The 19,454-nt window shown below is 51.5% G+C and overlaps 1 protein-coding gene across 1 annotated transcript; it reads left to right on the top strand.

Annotated features, from left to right (window-relative positions):
- Positions 1-1,223: 1,223 nt before the first annotated feature.
- Positions 1,224-13,589, top strand: Ppp1r32 (protein phosphatase 1 regulatory subunit 32). The gene is made up of 18 exons (XM_036181845.1): positions 1,224-1,350; positions 1,527-1,606; positions 2,417-2,540; positions 5,438-5,521; positions 5,785-5,875; positions 6,397-6,532; positions 6,929-7,046; positions 7,211-7,364; positions 8,869-8,997; positions 9,520-9,583; positions 9,857-9,969; positions 10,383-10,442; positions 10,546-10,632; positions 10,859-10,972; positions 11,047-11,141; positions 12,634-12,798; positions 13,237-13,316; positions 13,500-13,589. Exons 4-17 carry the CDS (start codon positions 5,508-5,510, stop codon positions 13,304-13,306), a joined length of 1,410 nt encoding a protein of 469 aa, XP_036037738.1. The 5' UTR covers positions 1,224-1,350; positions 1,527-1,606; positions 2,417-2,540; positions 5,438-5,507; the 3' UTR covers positions 13,307-13,316; positions 13,500-13,589.
- Positions 13,590-19,454: the final 5,865 nt, after the last annotated feature.

Genomic DNA, 19,454 nt, shown 5'->3' with positions numbered 1-19,454 from the left:
AGGGGGTCTGATCTTTTCCACTTGCATCAGTAAGGTTTAGATGTGCTAATATGTGGGAAATGATCAAGATGGCTTCTGGTACCCAGCAAATCCCAAGTTGGCCTGCTGTTATCGCCAACCTGTGAGGCTCTTGCTTGAATGCCCCTATTAGATGGTACCCTTCCATTAAGCTGGACCCTGTTGGCCTGTCTCTTCCTGGCTCTGCTCTCCAAGATCAGCCATCGAGATGTACCAACCAAGATAAAACCATGCATGCTTGATGGTGTGACATCTTACATGCTCCATTTAGCCCTCTTATGGGGACTTGTAGCCAGAGCATAAATATCTGAACTGATTCAGATCTACAAAGGAGGAGGATGCTGCCCTCCTGCCTAAGGCAGCCATTACTTTACAAAACCATTAAGCTGAACCAAGTGGTGGTGGAGCTTACCGCTGCAGACCCAGCATTCTGCAGAGCATTTCCCGGCAGGAAGGGAATGGACTCTTGAGTTAAAGCTGGATTTGGAGCCAAGATCCACCTTTTCCTGCCTGTGAGATTGCAGTTGGCCTCCCCATTTGTAAAGTAGGCTTATTAACAATAATTCCTGGCTGGTAGGGCTGGAGCAAAAATTGATGAGATGTAGTGGGGAGAAGACCGGGAGTGTAACTCACTTCTTTTTTGTTTTTTTGAGACAGGGTTTCCCTGGGTAGCTCTGCGTCTTTCCTGGGACTCGCTTTGGAGACCAGGCTGGCCTCAAACTCACAGAGATCCGCCTGCCTCTGCCTCCCGAGTGCTGGGATTAAAGGCCTGCGCCACCGCCCCCCGGCATAACTCACTTGTTAAAGTGCTTGCCCAGCATACACAAAACCCTAGCACTGTATCAACTGAGTATAAGCCCATGCCTGTGATCCAGCACTTGAGAAGCAGAGACAGCAGGAACACAGATTGAAAGCCACCAGTGGCTACATAGCAAGTCAACATGAAGCCCTGTCTCAAAAGTAAAACGCCAGGAGATGTTTCCTAGGTTGGTGCCTGTTATGGACCACAAAAATATGAAGCAGGAATTCAGCTGACTATAGCAAAAGCTAATACCTGGAAGAAGCAGGCCTCTTCCAGAAGAAAAAGCCAAGCCTCAAGGAGTCTCGGTGATATTAGCTTTTAAATATATATTAGCCAGTTCCTGCAATGATTTTCTCATGTGCTTTTCCGGGCCTTGCGCTCTACCACTAAGCTAAATCCCCAACTCCGCAATTATTTCTTCTAAGAAACTCTAACAGTGTATTTTATCCGAGTTACCTCTCAAACATCCAAAGACAAACGGCAGGCAGAAAAAGCATTCCAGACTTTAACTGCTGGTCTCCTGAATTAAGGTAAATATCTATACAGAGACACCACCTAGGCCAGTCGGACAAGGCGGACATTAGGTACATAGCTTTGTTTCTTGTGCAAATTAAGCTCAGACCCTCCTTTCTTCCTCAGGCCATATGGCACCCCCAGAGTACCCCTAAAACAGTTAGCTCAGAATGAAAGCCTTTTTTCTTACCAGGTACATTCAAGCAGGTTTCCTAGCTACCGAGAAGACTCACCCGACTTGACCAGAAGCAGCAGGGCAGAGGATCGCTGATGGTATGTGTAGAGAGATGGGTTATGGGAAGAGGAGAAGAAGGAAGATGGAGAAGAGGATGGGATGGAGAGAACTTGAAAGAACTAGGAGAGGACTGGAGGAGAAGGACAGAGAGGAGCTGAGGATGAGGACAGAAGTGAAGCTGTGGAGATGGAATTTTGTCTTAGAAGAATAAAGTCAATGGACTAAAGAGTTTCGTTTAAGTAGATTCATTTGATACCCCTTAGGTTAGTATCTTCACTGATTGTAGCGTCTTCCCCAGGACTCTGGGAGAAATTTCCTCAGGGCAGGCACCTGAGAGGGTTTCCATAAGTGCCTAGCACAGAGGCAGTAGTTAATAAATAGGAACAATTATGGGAAGAATGTGGGTGGTGTGGGTCCTGGATTTTCAACCTCAATTGAAAGGATTGTTAACTTCTCTGTAGAAGTAGGAAAACCCTACACAGAGGGGCCCAAGTCACATAATTTGGTTGCAAGGACCTTCATCCATGTGGGAAGCCCTTAGGCTTCAGCCACTCATGAGATCAGGCCTATCGAGTTTGCTCTGAAGCGTGGGTGTGTAGGGGTGCATAGGTGAACCAGACTCTGGCCATCTGTCCATTCTGCAAGCTCCTCCAAGGAGTCCCAACTCTATTAATGTTCTCACCCACAGTTCTGGATTACAGCCACTAGATGTCGCTCCATAACAGTAAACAAGGTCTGCAGCAACCTGGGACTGCCAGCCCTAAGCTGCCACTTTTGTAAGCCCCAGCAGCCCAAGATGCCCAAAGGGGCTCTCTAGAACTTTCCTCCCTCCTCTCTTCCCTGTGCAGGGTCTGACCACACAGGACCTGTCTCAGAACTCAGGCTGAAGGCCACTTCATATTTGCTGTTACCTTCCTGGTGGAGAGTCCTCTTTCCCCTCTGCCTGTACAGATTGCCAGACGTGGTTGTCAGGTATGTCATCTCACCAAAGCCCCTGACCTTGAGAGTCAGATGTGTCCTCCCAGCTTGCAGATGCAGAAGCAGGCTCAGAATAGTCCCACAGAGGAGACAGTTTTGAGCTCAGACTCAGAGTAGAGCTTTCTTCCACCCCATCACATGTCTGTGTCTGAGATCCTATGGAATTCCTGTCTTTAGCTGTTTGCCTTAACCCTTAGCCTAGAGAACAGGGACATGGCTCAGTAGGTAAAGCACTTGCCTCACAAGCATGAGGGTCTGAGTTTGGGTCCCTGGGAACCGAGTATTGTTGTGGAATAGAATAATTGTTTAACTATGTAAAGATGTGTTGCGTTTATTTAGCTATGTAAAGATGTGTTGCTTTTGTTTACGCTACATTTGTTTAACTCGTAAAGATATGCTGCTGTTTTACCTTGCCTGCCTAAGGCACCTGATTGGTCTGATAAAAAGCTGAACATCCAATAGATAAGCAGAAGAGGGATAGGTGGGGCTGGTGAGCAGAGAGCAAAGGGGAGCTGACCAGCCCACCAGAGCCAGCCAGACATGGAGGAAGCAGGAAAGCAGGATGGAGAGTATAAAGAGGTAAACGAGCCTCAGGGCAGCACATAGATTAAGAGAAATGGGTTAATTTAAGTTAAAGGAAAAAAGGGAGCAAGCTAGAAACAAGCCTAAGCTAAGGCTGAGCATTCATAATTAATAAGTCTCTGTGTCATGATTGGGGGGCTGGCAGCCCAAGAAAGCCTGCTACAACATATAAAGCTGTGTGTGGAGGAATGGACTTGTAATTCCAGCCATGGCAGGATGGGAGACAGAGACAGGCAGATTCCTGGAAGCTCAGGGACCAGATAGCATGACTTATGTGGCAAAGTTCCAGACCAGTGAGAGACTGTGTCTCAAACAAAATGTGGAAGAAGCCTACAGTGGTCAGTATTCATTGTCAATTTGACAGGACCTAGAAATTACTGGGAGATGGGCTATAGGGTATGCTTATAGGAAGGGTTATTTTGTTTTGTTTTGTTTTTTGATACAAGGTCTGTCTCTGCAGGCCTGGCTGTCCTGGAACTCAATATTAGATTAGGCTGACCTCAAACCCACAGAGGTCTCCCTGCCTCTGCCCCTGGATTAACAGATGTGGGAAGATCTATTTCAATTAAGGACGTACTATTTCCTGTCCAGGGGGAGGGACCTGGACTGTATAAAATGGAGAAACCTAGCTGGACAGTAAGACGTATTCATTTGCTCTTTTCTTAGAGGGTATAGGATTTCCTGGAGCTGGAATTACAGGTGGCTGTGAGTCACCTGAAGTGGTGTCTTCTGAAAGAGCAGGAAGTGCTCTTATCACCGAGCCACCTCTCCAGACCCTGCTCTCTGCTCTCTAGTTGTGCATGTAAGGAAACCAGCTATATCAAGCTGCTATCACCTAGACTTCTCTGCCTTGCTGGGCTGTATGCGTGGACTGAGAGCTGAATAAACCCCGAGGTTGCCTTTTTCAGAGTATCTTGACAAAACGACAGGAAAAGAAACCAAGCCAGTGCCTAAGGTGCTACATTGAGGCTTCCCTCTGACACGCACATGCATACCATGTTCATACATACATACATTTACACACACACATGCACAGGCACAGGCACAGGCACACGCTCGCAGCATCTCCCTCCAGGGCTTCCCTTAACTCAGGAGATGGCCTTTTCCATGCCCTGGTGCTTGGCTAATGCTTCATTTGTGCACAACCCACAGGAAGTTGTCATCATTGTCTCTGTCTTCCAGAAAGGGCTGTTAAGGCATACATACCCTGTACCAAGTTTCATGTATGTTTGGTGGCAGAGCCACGGCCTGTGCACCCAGCTTCAGATATGAGCTCAGGCTGTGACCTCTTCCCCAGGGGTGGCGGAGGAGCACTGCTCTCTGTCCGTGCCCCGGGTGTGCCCCACCGATGACCTTCTCAATCTTCCCATGATTCCTGTGTGGAGTGCCCATGAGCCTCTCTGTTGGCAAGCTGGAACTGCTTGATGGAGGCAAGGCTGAGTGCCCCTGACCTCTGGGCTGAGTCATGACTTTGGAGGGTGAGAATCCAGTGTGCCTCAGTTTGCCCTCCTAGACTACAGTCACTTCTGAAGCCAGTGTTTCTCTGTTGGGGTATGACATGCTCATGATCCCTGGTGCTGGTAGGGCTAATGTGACATGCAGATATCCCGAGGCAGGGTAGCCCCTTTCTCTCTGTGTTCCTTTTCTTCACAGGTCACGTGTCCCAGAAGAGAAGTTCCCACACTCATGACAGCTGAAGGCAGGGAATCTACAGGCTGGCTGTTAACCCCTGCTGTGCTCAAAATGAAATTATTTGAAGTCCCATTTGGGCCACAGCATTGACTGAAAGCAGCAGAGATGGTAGAATTTGCACCCCAGTAATTGGCAGACACTGATCAGAGTCCCTCCTCTACCCCTGGAGAGCCAACTGCCCCAGGGTTTACAAGGCTGAAAACCAACTGGAGGCTGCAGGCTGTTAGGGCAATCCCCGGAGCCGGCTGGGGGCTGCCTCGAGACAACGGCTTGCAAGCAAGTAACAGTGTTGTCCCCTTCCGTCCATCGAGTGCTGGACCCACACTTTTCTGCCAGAAGTTACATACTTAAGATGGAGAAGTGAGGTCCTGAAAAGGAAAGATACCTTAGGAAAGCCAGCAAGCCTGGTTGGAGCTGCTGTGGTTATTGGCCACATACCAAGAGCCCCAAGCTCATGGGGGAGTCTAGGAGATTGTAAGAGGTAACGTGTGTAAAGAGCTTAGCACAGATTTGGCTAGAGCAGAACAGAGTAAACATTAATTTACCAAGAGGCATAAGAGCGGGATCAGAATCCACCCACGTGGAATCTCAATTGGGTTATTTTTTTTGATTTTGAGATCTCTGGCTGGTGGAAGAGAGGATAATAACAGCTACCTGGAAGAGCCAATAGAAGGATGGAGATAAAGGATGGAGTGCGTCTGGTGAGAAGTGGGTACACTCTATAATGGGAGTGATTGGCCAGGGTTATCGTTTATTTCACGTCAGTTAGGACGAGCAACTGTTCATGGTCTTGTGTAGGCAGCTGGGCCCAGAGTCGTGGAGATAGGACCAAGTCTGTGCCGTGCCTGACACTCCCCTCCTGGGCAGGTCAGCCCTTCAGTGGGCCATGACTTGAGAAGGGCTTCAGAGGCTTGGGACGCTGTTGCTAGGTGCTGGTTGCTAAGCAACACTCTGTTTCTTCTAGCTTGGCCATCTCTACCTCAGGAGGGCCGGCTTCTCAGCAGCTCCTGCCTCCTGTGGCCTCTGCCGACCTCAGAGACAGCTGCAGAGGGCAGGTGAGGGTGGGGCCGACTGTCTAAGGCCCCAGGAGAGCGCCGTGAGCTTCCCGCGGGAGGGGGTTGGGGAAGGAACTGAGTAAAAGATGGTGGTGAGGGGTATGTCTCACAGGAGAGAAACCCCAGGTTGGCAGTCATCTGGTCATGTACTCCATAAGACACACACACACACACACACACACACACACACACACACACACACACACGTGGCGGGGGGCGGACCAGAGGACTAGGATTCAGATACCCCAGGTCTGAATCCCAGCTCTTGGCTCTTGTCAAGAACTTCAGTTCATTCCTTGGCACTGAGTCTCTTGGCTCTAAAGTGGGGGCATTTGAAAGCTGGTATGAGATAAGCCAGTGAGAGAATCAAAGACAGGTTCTTCCTTTGGCTTGAGATGCAGTGTCCAGAAATGGGAACAGGGGCCTCATGAGAAGGACTCGAGTCTGTGAGGGGTGATTGCCACTGCTGGGGTTGGAGCCTGGGGCCAGGACTCCTGAGGCCCCCCTGGGTTTCTTCTCAGGCCTGCGGGGCCCTGCCCCACAGCACCATGATGGGAAAACTCCCTCTCGGGGTTGTCTCTCCTTATGTGAAGATGAGTTCGGGGGGATGCTCTGACCCTCTGAAGTTTTATGCTACCAGCTACTGCACAGCCTATGGTGAGGACCCCCGATGTGGGACCCTGGGTGGGAAGAGGGGCCAGGAGAGCACAGTCTCTCGGTCAATCCTACTACAGCGACCTGCCCCACAGAGCTGTTCTGCTATTCCCGGAACCCAAGGGCTCTCACTACCAAGCTGGCCTTGTCCAGCCACCTGCTTCTCTTGTCTTGTCACTGCAGTGAGTCTGCCACATGGTTCTTGTGTCCCCACTCCATTGGCTCTGTTTCCTGCCATCATAGTGCCCTGAAGGGCCAGGCCTACCCAGCTTCCATCACCTAGGATGTTGGGTATTCCCCGGGCTTAGTGGCTCCTGGGCCCTGGGGGATGCTGACCCTGGAAACCACTCCTCCCTTTCTGATGACCTTTGATCCTCTCTTGCTCTTGCTCCCTGGCAGGTCGGGAGGAGTTCAAGCCCCGAATGGGGAGTCATGTAGGCACAGGCTACAAATCCAACTATCGGCCCCTGGTCTCCTATCAACCCCACCTGGACACCTTGGACAATCCAGCCATGGGGTACAGTTTCCATTGCCCCTTTCCTCCCACCTCTACCCTGCTGGATTTTAGCTACCAGAGATGTCATTGCCCCACGCTCCAAGGCAAAGCCCGGCAGCCCTCAGCCCAAGAACAAGGCAGATGGCCCCCGGAGGTCGCAGCTCTTGCTTTCTCCTATCCTTTAGGGAACAAATCCGCGACACTTCCAAGTCTGTGGCCAGTCAGAGCTACTCGCCCCTAGAAGTGCCTGTCGGCAAGCACTCCCTGCCGTGGAACCTGTACCAGACCACCTCTGGCTATGGGCGAGAGAGGCTAAATTCAGGGCCACTTTCCAAGGAGGTCAGTGCTGGGCCCATGCTGGGAAGGAGTGACCCAGGATGTGTGCAGGAAGGCAGGGAGGGTGGGGTCCTTCTAGCAAGCAGGAACAGTACTTCCAACCACTGCACAAAGCTCAGATGACAGAGTCTTGGGTGGGGGACCACTCCCCAATGTGACCTTATCTTCATCCGTGCTATCCCCACCGCCCTGTCACCACCCTCACCTCTACCCCATCCTCCCAGAAAGCAGTGTCCTATTCCTGTTCAAAGCCTTTGCCACCCCTCCCCACCTCCCACCTGCACACAGTCACCCCATCTTCTCTGCTCCTGTCATCGTTATCACCACCATTCAGGTCACCACCGTGGTCCTGAGGACGGGTGTTCCTTCATCCAACCAATCTGTTCTGAACACATTTTGAATTTGGAGGGAGTGTGCTTTGGCTGTAGCTCAGTGGGTAGGGTGCTTGCCTAACATCCATGAGACTCTGGGTTCCATCCCCAGCACTTCATAAGCCAGGCATAGTGGTATTTACCTGTAATCCCAGCACTGGGGAGATGGAGGAAGCAGGTTAAGGAGTTCAGAGTTATCCTTAGCCACATATCAAGTTTGAGGCCAGCCTGAGCCACATGAGACCGTGTCTCAACTTGGATGATGATGGCAAGAGATATGACTCAGAGATTAAGAGTGTTTGCTGCTCTTGCAGAGGATGTGAGTACAGCTCCCAGCACCCACATCAGGAGACTCATAACTGCCTGCAACTCCAGTTTCAGGCTATCTGATGCCTTTATCTGGCCTTTGTGGACACCTGTCTACATGTGGCATATATAAGCACAGACACATAAAATACTAATCAATCTGTTTTTTAAAAAGATTTAATTATTATTATATATGCATGTATGCCTGCCCACCAGAAGAGGGCGCCAGATCCCATTACAGATGGTTGTGAGACACCTCGTGGTTGCTTGGAATTGAACTCAGGTCCTCTGGAAGAGCAGCCAGTGCTCTTACTTAACCTCTGAGCCATCTCTCCAGCCCCACTAATAAATCTTTTAAAATTAAAATAATTTTTAAAAATTGGAAGGAGTAAGAGCAGAGGAAAATACAATGCAAGGAAGGAGAGATGAAATACAAGCCCAAGGTCTGGGAAAGAGGTTGTTACTATGGAGACACTGGGCAAGGTTCAAAAGAGGGTGCATCATCCCTTTAGTCAGAGCTATCAAAAGGATGTGTGTGCCCCTCAGTACATCAGTGCAAAGGCCCCGAGGCAGGAGTCTCTGGTTGTGGGGCCCAACAAGGAGTTGAGTGCCAGCAGCAGCCTGAGGACCTGGTGTCCCTAGGACTGCTGTCAGGGTATGAGAATCACTATGAGCAAGACGTTGCAAGCTCTGATACAGAAGGGACCCCACTGGCTTCACTGTAACAGAGACACATAGGCTGCCGTGAAGGTGCTCTGTATAGAACAGAGGGGAGAAAGTGATTGGCACCCCTCACCTGCCAGGATAATCACTTGTATTCCCTCCTTCAGGTTAGGAAGGTCCACTTCGACACCCAGGATCACGGGCCTCAGACCATCACAGGGCTGGAGCCCAAGGAGGTCCCCCTGCTCCACCAGCAGCAGGACAAGGGCTCTATGGAGTGGGAGAACTCGCACTATGTGAGTGGATGTCTGCTCCAGCTGGAATGGGAAGGGCTGTGGGGCCACATCAGCCCCCTCCACCCTGCAGAGCTTGGACCTGTGATTACTCTCTCAGGGAGCTACTGCATGTGGGCTCGGGGCCCCGTGAAACATTGCAGAGAGCAAGGCGTTTTCAATTTGATAGTTATCAAACTGTATCAAAATGGCCACCATACCCTGCCCTGTCCCGTGTGTCCCATGACCAAGCTTATGTGTATTTTCTTCCATCAGCTCTTCCCCCTTTATCATGACCCCCTTGCTTCTGTTTGAGTTCCTCAGGGTCATTTCCAAGAACTCAGCATGGTGCATGACTTGGAATTATCATGGAGGCATCTGGCATGCCTCATCAGGCGTATTAGATGTTTTGGGGTGTTGTGCTAGTCTCCTCCTCTAAGGCTCACTGGGAGTTCATGCATCCAAAGAGTTACCACTACTGTCATGGAATGCTCACCTTCCACCCTGGCTCACTGTGTCCCTGTTGTCCTGGTTTGTGTGTTCCAGGGCCCACGCTTCATGACTTCTGAGTACAATTCCAAGTACATCAAGGAGACTCCAAACCACCCAGGTAGGTCCTCCCAGCTTGGCCTTCCTTCTCCAACCCCTTGGGGAGACTCCGGGGCACCAGGGGAGAGCAGACTACAGACATAACACAGGTGGCTTGCGGGAGCTGTGTCCCCGGGCTGAACTCATTGCCCTGGCCTGCTGTTGTAGCAGGGTCGCTAGGGCCTGGCCACAGCTACTCCTGGCCTGTTAGTTCCTATTCTTCCTTCTGCTTTCCTGGCCTCGACCCTGGAGTCTGTCCCTGTCCTGCTGGGACACAGAACTGTGGCTTTTGCAGATCTCTTGCTCAAGAAGACAATCGGTTCCAAAGAAGAAACGGGCTTCACTGAAGAGTCTACCAAGAATCCCATTGTCTTCCAGCCACCCTCACCGGCGTTTCCCGGGGACCCCGTGAGTGTTGTTTCAGGAGCATTGAAATTCTCAAGACTAGGGGTCTGCAGTCACTTTTTAAACTTCTGACACAAAGCCCTCCAGTCAAGTACCGAGTGAAATAGCATTAAAGAACACCACTACTGCGGTCAGGGCATCCCTTTAGAGATGAGAATACTGAGGTCCAAGTAAGTGAAGGGGCAGGGCCAAGGTCACTCAATGCTCAGATGGAAACTTTCCCTGCTGGCTCCCATTCAGGACCATAGGGTTGGTCATTCCACGAAACTCCACCTATTCTTCAGTTGCACTGGTCACACCTGTCCGTCCAGAGCCCTTCTGCATGCCTGAGACAGTGGGGGCTAGAATCAGAGGGTGTGGGAGCCACTGAGGGCAAGGGGGGCTAAGCTGATTTCCCACTGTGCACCCCTCCCCAGATCCTCCACCAGGGACGGAGTGTCACCAAGTCAGACTTCCTCCCTACAAGTCACCCTCAGGTAAGTGCTGTGCTCCTGGGGGGGCAGGGCCACCTGTGGGGACAATTGCACCTGGCTTGGAATTGTGACGGGGTGGTACCCACGGCTGCTTTGCTCCCTTCAGGGAAGTGAGTTTCTGCCTGTGCTGGCCAGAGGCTCTGATCGGGACACAGGATACAGCCGAGTGAATGAAAGGACCTTGAACCCCAGAGTGAGTGACAGGGGCCCAGCATGGAAGAATGGGAACAGGCAGACTGTCTGGAGAGGTAGATGAAGGGTGTCTCAGATGGAACGTAAAGCTGGGGACAGGGCAGAGAGGTGTGCTTTGAAACTCAGAATGATTTGGCAGGGGGTGGAAGCACCCTGCCCATCCTTCCTCAGTTATATAACTTCAGCTAGCCACCCAGCCTCCCATCTTGTGGCTCTGCTCCCTACAGATGCCTACTCCAAGCCCACAGCCTGCCAGCATGAGCCACAGGTCCTACCAGCCACCCCAGCGGATGCAACAGACAAATGTTGCCCTGCTTGGCAGAGAGTCTGTGGGGAACAAGGTAACAGTGCCACACCCATCCTTACCCCTAAAAATTCACCTGAGTCCTGAACATCCTGTCTTCATCTTGTGCAGGAGCCCACAGGGTTCACGATTAACAACCCCAGCTATGTTCGGGGCTCTTATGAATCTGACAGAGATCAGCGGTACCTGACTACCTACAACCAAGGGTAAGGCTTCCTTCCTGGCCAAAAGCTGAGACCCATTTGACAGACCGCAAATGAGGCAGAGCAAGTCATGAGCCATAACCCTTGGAAGAGAACCAAGAACCACACTGAGCTCTCCCAGAAACAGACCGTCAACTGAGCATCCCATGCCAGCCCCCCACTGGGAGAGTGGTCCTTCGGGGGCTTATGCAAGTTGAATGCAAAGGAAAGCAAACAATGATGGGCTGTTATGAGGCCAGCTGTCCTGTGGCAGAAACTCTAGACAAAAACGTAAGGCACACAGCTCTGAGCTGTCTCCACCTGAGGGTGAGAGCCAGAACAGTCACATCCCAGACCCATTAGTCACTACCTGAAAAGCTGTCCCCAAGGTAACAGCTTTTTCCTGGGGGCTCCTTGTTCAGGAGAAGCAGGTTTAGCAGCTCCCGGGGAGGGGGCTCTCACACAGACAGGCAGATGAGATACTAGGGCCAGGCTGGTGGGCTCAGGAATGGTAAACGGTCTGCAGCCACATCAGTTGCTAAGAGTGCATCTAGGAGCAGCGGAAAAAGGAAGTTTAATACCTTTTCCTTTCCTTTCCTTTTTTTTTTTTTTTTTTTTTTTTTGCAGGGAGGTGTCCATGGGCAGTGGGTTAGCAGAGAGAAGGAGGAACAGGAAGCTGGGATGGGGGCTGTAGGAAGGTAGCACTGGAGTCTAGACTGCAGAGTGCTCTGACTGAGGACCAGCCAGCAATCGAGGTCTGAGCTGGAAGAGCCTTTGGTGGCTTCTGGGTAAACCCTTGGGCCTCAGCTTGGGAGCACAGAAACTTCTCTCCTTCTCATAAAGGTGATGGGGAGAAGGGGAGCATTTTGGGTGCTGGGAGACAAAGATCTGTCCCTCTTTAGGTGACCGCTCCCCTTTTGCGGCCCCCGTAGGCCCTTCTCAGGCAATAGTCTTTTCTGCAAGTCCCTACCCTGCCCACACACCTGTCCCCATTACCTGTCAGGAATTCCTGCCAGGTATCAGGCACTCTGTTTCTTGCTGGAGATCCCAAAACCCCCAAGGGCTGTAATCACTGATTTCCAAATGGACCTATGGGCATCCTGGCATTCTGTCTTCATCAGCCAAGGGTGGGATCCAAGTCTTAGTCATTTTGTGTCTCAAAACTTGGCCTAAGTCTCAGCTCTTTGGGTGGATGGAAGGAAATCAGAGGCTTAGGGGAGCCTGGTGGAGCAGGGCTCCTCCCTGGGTTCTGGCAGGGTCACAGGTGAGTATACCACAGATCCTCTTCATTGCTCTCCACACCTGTCTGAGCTTTGGAGTGAGGTAGAGGCACTCGGCTCCAGGAATGAGAACAGGCTTCCTGAGTGAGAATGTCCTTGGTGGACAAGGGCTCAGGTGTATGGGCAGAGGCGAGGGAACTGAAGAGCTCTGAGGCCCAAGATCGGTTGGTAGTGAAGGGTAGGGCAGGCCTCAGAAAGAGGTTAAGTGGTGGCCAACAACCCTTGCACTATATTAGGTACTTTGAGAACATCCCCAAGGGGCTGGACCGAGAAGGCTGGACTCGAGGAGGCATCCAGCCCCAGAAACCAGGAGGCTACGCCCTCAATGAGCCGGTTACCCGCATGGATGCCACTCCCAACCCCACGGAGACCCTGCGGAACCTGCACCCCCATGTTGCAAGGTAGCATGCCCCCTCAGCTCTGCCCCTGTCCCCTTTCCTCACTTGGCAGCCTCCTCCAGGCTGGCTCAGCCCTATCGACTGCCTCTGTTGTATCTGTGAGGCCATTTCCTCTGGCCTCCTACCTGCCCAGGTTTATTTCCCTCGGCTCTGTCTAGTGACTCCTTCCTCTGCATGTCTCCTCTCCTCCATGATGTCGGGGATGGTGGAGGATGGATTTAGAGATGAATGAACTGTGGGCCTGCCCCTCCTGTGACTCCTGCTCAGTTCTTCCATACCTCCACTTGGAGAGTAAAGGCTCCAGTTGGCAGGCGGAGAATGTCTGTGGTTTGGCTGTCCTTGTCTGGGCCTTGCAGGCTCTTGGGATCTCAGGGAGGGAGGCAGAGGAGAGAGGCGCAAGCCTGGTCACCCACCCTATATCAGCTTCCTTTCTTCCTGCAGAACCTTGACTTCAGTTGACCCCTACTATCGAGACATACCTCATAGCAACCGATACACAGCTTCCAGTTGAATCTGGAGAGGTAAGAGAGCAGGATGCCCTCCTGCACCCACTCCCCAGGGGAAGACGTCATTGGTCAGCTCCCTTCCCAAGCCCTGGGCTAAGCTAGGCTTTGAGGGATGGGAGTCAGGATGCCCTTTGTTTCTGCTGAAGAGTGTTCACCCTAGGGTCCTCCCTCAGACCTGTCTTTGTTCCTTCTACCCAGGTTTGTCATGATGGGACAAGCTGCTTTCCCCGTGGTCCCCAAGATCCCCCCAGTTACTTTCCTAAGGAAATAAAGAACGCTGAATCAGCACAGCATTGCAGTCATTGTGCGGCAGGGTGGTGCTGGGCAAAGGGATTGAGCTGGGGTGTGTCTGGGTAGAGGGTTCAAGGCCAGATCTGGAGTCGGGGGACTCGTTGGGGCGTCTGAGTCACAGTGGCTCAGCAGACAAGATGCAGCATTGGTTCTTGCCCTGTTGAGATAACCTCCTCAGTTTGTGCAGTCTAGGATAGTGATCAGTCAGGCCAGGGGCGCACTGGGATGCAGAGGAGGGGAGGGGAGGGGCAGAGGGGAGGTGTGGCGAGAGGCCAGTTACTGAATTTCCCGGGTCTGTTTACCTCTCTAAAATGGGAACACAGATTAAAGCAAGACTTTTGGGTCCCACTTTTGGCCTCCGAAGAGAGAAGTCTATAGGGATAGGCCAGGAAAATGCCAGAAAGGTGGAGAGGACCCTGATAGATGGGCACAGGGCACCGGGTCCAGGGCTAATGACGAAGGCTGGGCCTCCCGCCCGCCCAGCAACCAGAGGAAGACAACATCTTTTGTGAGAATGGGAACAAGTTGTCTGTTAGAGGGACGCCCCACTGAGCACAGTTCCCATTGAGCAAGTGTGTGGGAAGACTGGGCAGCCGGACACCGGAGCTCCTCGCCTGCAAGGCAGAATCTAGCCTGCCTCTCAGCACCTGTTGTCACTCAGCCAGGTATTTGTTCAGTACACAACTGTGCAACTACATGCCATGGTTCTATTAGCAACAACCCCTTCTATCCCAGGAGCCTAGATCCTAAAGAGGTATGTAAGTTACTAGGGGTCCTGGAGGGCAGCCAATGGCAGCAGTCCTAAACTTGGGGGTGTCCTCTCAAAGTCCAAGCTGGCATGAGGAGGGGATGGCCACTTAGGGCCCAGCAGCCATTCACTACCCCTGTGTCCTTTTGTGCTTCTCAGTGGGTATCCATGTTACAGTTTTGCTAGCCCTGGAGCCCAGCTGTACCCAGTGCAGTCCTGTGTAGCAGGCCTGGGGGCTGTCCACAGCCTGGCAGGGGCTCCATGTGGGCTGTGGGAGGCTCCAGCTGGTTCCAGGGTTGGAAGAGGGGAGTCAGGGACACATAGTCTCTGGGCTCCAAACCCAACCAGACTCAGGGCCCAGAGTCAGGCTCACAGGCTGTGCGTGGGGACTTGCTGGTCCATGGCCTACAACATTAGGGGTGAGTCACCAACCCGAGACAGGCCTGGGTCCCAACAATGTCTTATAATAACTTCATAGTGGGGTGAGGGCACACTCCTTTACCTAACCCCTCCCTGCCCAAACACACATACACACACACACACACACACACACACACACACACACACGCACACACACACACACGCACACACGCACACACGCACACACGCACACGCACACACATGCACAGACAACACAAAAGCACACACAAGCAGTTAAAAAGGACACAGAGCCCTGAAGATGCCTACATACAAACACACAAGCACATCTATGCCAACAAAACGTAACAGTTACACACTTGGTCATGGCGGTACATATCTGAGGAGCACTGGTGAGGTAGAACAGGAGGGTCAGGAATTTAAGACCATCCTCAGCTACGTGAGCCAGCCTGGACTACGTGAGACCTTCTTTCAGGAAAACTTAAAACAAACAACAAACAAATGACATGAGCACATCTGGAAACACAAGAAAAACATGTACACTATACATAGGTGTTTACACGAGCACCTAAGACGTTTACACATGCACATCTAGACACAGTGATGACCAAGGACATGGGCATGCAGACACATGAAAATAGACATACAAGGGGTGGGGGAGACGGCTCAGTCAGTAAATTGTTTGTTGCACAGGCATAAAGAGGAGTTTGGGTCCCCAACGCCCATGGCCGAAAGCTGGCTACAGTGTCTTCGGTCTCAGTGCCCGGGAGGCAGAAACAGGAGATCCCTGGAGCTTCTGGAGACAGCCTGGCTGAGTCCATGAGTTTTGGGTTTGGTGATAGACTATCTTAAAAAATAAATTGGGTGGCTGGAGAGATGGCTCAGAGGTTAAGAGCACTGGCTGTTCTTCCAGAGGTCCTGAGTTCAATTCCCAGCAACCACATGGTGACTCACAACCATCTGTAATGAGATCTGATGCCCTCTTCTGGCCTGCAGGCATACATGCAGGCAGAATACTGTATGCATAATAAATAAATAAATCTTTAAACAAACAACAACAACAAAAACAAACAAACAAAAAGACTTCCCAGTACCAACCCCAAACTGGGAAGGTCATTTCTTAAAAAAAAATTAAAAAAGTTGGAAAGCAATCGAGGAAGATATTCAAGGTAAAACTCCACCCCTTCCCTAAGTATGAACTCACATGCATGCATGCATGCACACACACACAAACGGATGTGCATATAGCAACTTACAAAGCAAACACACACACACACACACACACACACACACACACACACACACACTGACACACATTCCCACATCCACACACATTCACCACCCCCAACCCCACTTCACTTCTCACTTCTCGAATCTGTTTCTCCATGAGAGTCACTTTACAGCTCATGTTTCCTGCTTGTTCTATTTCTCTACCTGGCCCAACAGGGGACATGGTGTCTGTGTCAGAGACACTAGAGTCTGATAACACCCTTTCTCCATTGCTTCTCTTAATTCTGTGCCCTGCACGCCCAGTTTCCAGGACATGTGAGATGATGCGCCCAATAATGATTCTTGAGCAGGGGCTGTGGACTCTGCCTCGGAGAAGGGGTGAAGATATACTGTGTGTTCCCTGAATTTCGGTTTCTGTCTACAGCAGGGTCTACAGCCTGCTTCCCAGTAGACAGCTCATGGGTCCTTGTTGGGGTCCTCTGCCCCAGTCCAAGAAACTCTGTGAGGACAAGGTAGCATAAGGTCCTGGGGACAGGAAGGATGTCTAGAAAGGGTCAAGGTTGAGCCATGGTGGTAGCTGTAGGGTCCCTGCCTGGTAGGCCTGAGTTGTCTCTGGCCACATGGCCATAAGGGATGTGAGTAAGGCCTGCTGGTAAGGGATGGACTTGGCAGTGGCAGCTATAGCCTGGTAGGGTGACTCAGCCCCAAGTCAAGTTTGCTTCTTTAGAGACCTTTGCAATAGGCCTAAAGGGGGCTGAGGTACAGAAGGACAGTGACAGATGGGCTGAGCCTGGGGCATGGCTAGGGCCTTAGAAATGGGCACCCTGGAGAAGGCAGGCTGTTCAGATCTGAAGACCTTGCCCATGGCCCTCCATATTCACCTCCTGGCTGGTAAGACTCAGCAGGGGCACAAACAGCGTCTATCTTGTTCACAACTGACACACCAGAGCCCAGCAAAGTGCTGTCTAGAATGTTTGGAAGAAAATGGGGAATATAGGTGGGTAGATGGGTGGGTGGGTGGATGGATGGATGGATGTGTGGGTGGGTGGATGGATAGATGGATGTGTGGGTGGGTGGATGGAATTGTACTGTCTGCCTGTGGAAGTACCAGATGTGTGTTTCTGGGTGTTGCCTGCCCTGACAATGGCAGGATGTTGGTCAGCAGGCTCCTTGCATCTGTGCAGCAGACAGCTGAGGCTCTTCTGTGCTCCCTGCCTAGCCTCCTTGGCTGTGACCCTCAGGACGTCATCTTTGTTCTTTTTGACCACACTGCCCTTTTAGCTTCCCCTTACCTGTCATCCAGCCTCTTTGACTGATTCTAGCAGCTTTCCTGTTGTGGCAAAGGGACCCTACATTTCAACCTGGTGAGTGAGTAACTGGTCCGTCTAACCTTGCAGGGAGGCTGCCCCTCTGCAGGGCTGGGCCCCGCCTGTTCCCGGGGTCACACTCTGCCAGACCTTTGTGGCAGCTGACTACCATAGATCTTCCAGAATGCTTCCTTCCCCACACTAGATATCTTAGAAAAAGTTCTAGGGGTGCCATGCTCATGATTAACCTTTATTAAGCTCCCACGGCTTGCCAGGTGCTGAGAATATTCCGTGGGCCTTCCCCTCTGCAGCTAGAGCACAGAGTGTCTCCCTGTGGGGGCATGCTGAGGACACATGTAGGCAGGGTGGTGACGGCATTAGGGTGGGGGTGCAGAGTACGGCAGAGAGGGAGTGAAGCTGGGTCAGGCCGTACCTCTTACACACAGGGACATGTGTGAGGCTGCTGCCCATCATAGCAGCATGGCAGCTGATGTTGACAGGTACCATCTGGCCTGGAGCACGTGATGATGCAGAACCAGCAGCTCATGGGCTTGACAGCTGGCCAGCTGGGAAAACGGGGCTCCCAGGAGAACAGAGGGGGGTTGTTCAGAGGCATCTGTTTGTGGGAACTGGAGGCTCTGGGCGGGTTGGGAGCTGAGGATGGTGGGCATGATACACACAGGCAGATGGAGTACATGAAACTTCTCTGATTTCCTCTCTGGCCATCTGGAGAGCCACCCATTCCCCAGGAACTGTCCCCCAAACAACTGCACATGCAGAAGGGAGGAATGGGACCAGGGGCCGCCCACCCAGGTTTCTCTTGAAGAGTCAGGGCCCCTCCAGGTGCCGCTCCAAACAGATCTGCCAAAAAAAGTCTCTGAGGAACGCATGTCCTCCCCAACTCCCAAAGACCTTTGGAATAACCAGGGTCAACCTAAGTCAGAGAGAAGAAGCCACCTGCCCAAAGTCCTGTGACTTACTGAGCACATACTGTCTCTGGACCTTCTTATCAGGTCACTTAATTGGGGGCCTGGAGTGGGCAGGAGCCTAGAAGCTTCTCATTTGCAGCCAGTGACAATAAGGGCTTCATTTACTTGTGTGCTCAATGGAGAGGATAAGCGTTTGAATGTGTAAGGTGTTTGTGTGAAGTCCTAAGAAACAGCCAAGTCAGAGAGGCAACTGCCCACCTGACCTAAGCTCGGAGGATGCTAAGCTGCTTTCAGCAAAGATGCTATGAGCTCCAGTGTCCAGTGACAGGTATGGATCCTAGGCATCCAGTCTTACAACAGTCACCTTCTCCCACTGGGCCCTGGCTCCATAGACAGAAGGCTCACACTGACAACCCAGGACAAACTTATTTCCGGGCCCACAGAAAGAGCATCTGGTGGCACAGAGGCTGCTTGGTTCATAGTAGAAGGTAGGTGTAGGGTGAGGGCTGGGTGGGGAAGGGCTCATGTGACTCCCAGAGTGATAGCATAGCACCCTGGGTCTCAAAGTTCCTTGCAAGATACAGAAACCAATTTGATGGCCTTATTTTATATTTTAAAATGATACTTTATTCATTTATTTTGTGTGGGTGGGGGAGGTGAGCACAAATGTGCCACAGCTTAGGTAAGAGGACAACTTGAAGGAGGTGATTCTCTCTGTCATCATCTGAGTCTAACTCAGGTCATCAGGCTTGGGGTCAGGTGAATTTTCCCTCTGCACATCTTGCTGACTTGATGCCCGATTTTACTATTTTTGGGGGTCAGAGTCCCACAGTGTAGCCCAGGATAGTGTCACTCCTATAACAATCCTTTTAAAGAATAATTCATTATTTTTTAAATTTTATGTGCATTGGTGTTTTTCCTGTATGTATGTCTAGTAAGGCTGTTAGAGTCCCTGGAACTGGAGTTACAGACAGTTTTGAGCTGCCATGTGGGTGCTGGGAATTGAACCCAGGTCCTCTGGAAAAGCAGCCAGTGCTCTTAACTGCTGAATCATCTCTCTAGCTCCTATGATATCCATTGGCCTATGACATTCTACGATAATCTCTTGGCCTCAATCTACCAAGTGCTGGGATTGCAGAAAGCCATGACACTCCAAATGCAGGACAGTCTGAATGTACAAACCATCCCCTCCCCACCACACAGCAAAGAAACATAATGAAAACATTTTAGAGGTCTTGAACTCTCACATAATCCTCAAGTGGACACAAGG

Source organism: Onychomys torridus, chromosome 1 (genome assembly GCF_903995425.1).
Source record: "Onychomys torridus chromosome 1, mOncTor1.1, whole genome shotgun sequence".
In the NCBI taxonomy this organism is placed as follows: domain Eukaryota; kingdom Metazoa; phylum Chordata; class Mammalia; order Rodentia; family Cricetidae; genus Onychomys; species Onychomys torridus.
Note: the sequence above shows the minus strand (reverse complement) of the source record. Positions and strands in the feature narration are given on the sequence as shown.

Bases quoted from the DNA above. Each gene is read 5' to 3' on its own strand.
- Ppp1r32 (XM_036181845.1), top strand. The intron at 9,584-9,856 runs GTAGGTCCTCCC...TGGCTTTTGCAG, and splicing joins GGAGACTCCAAACCACCCAG to ATCTCTTGCTCAAGAAGACA. The intron at 10,633-10,858 runs GTGAGTGACAGG...TGCTCCCTACAG, and splicing joins AAAGGACCTTGAACCCCAGA to ATGCCTACTCCAAGCCCACA.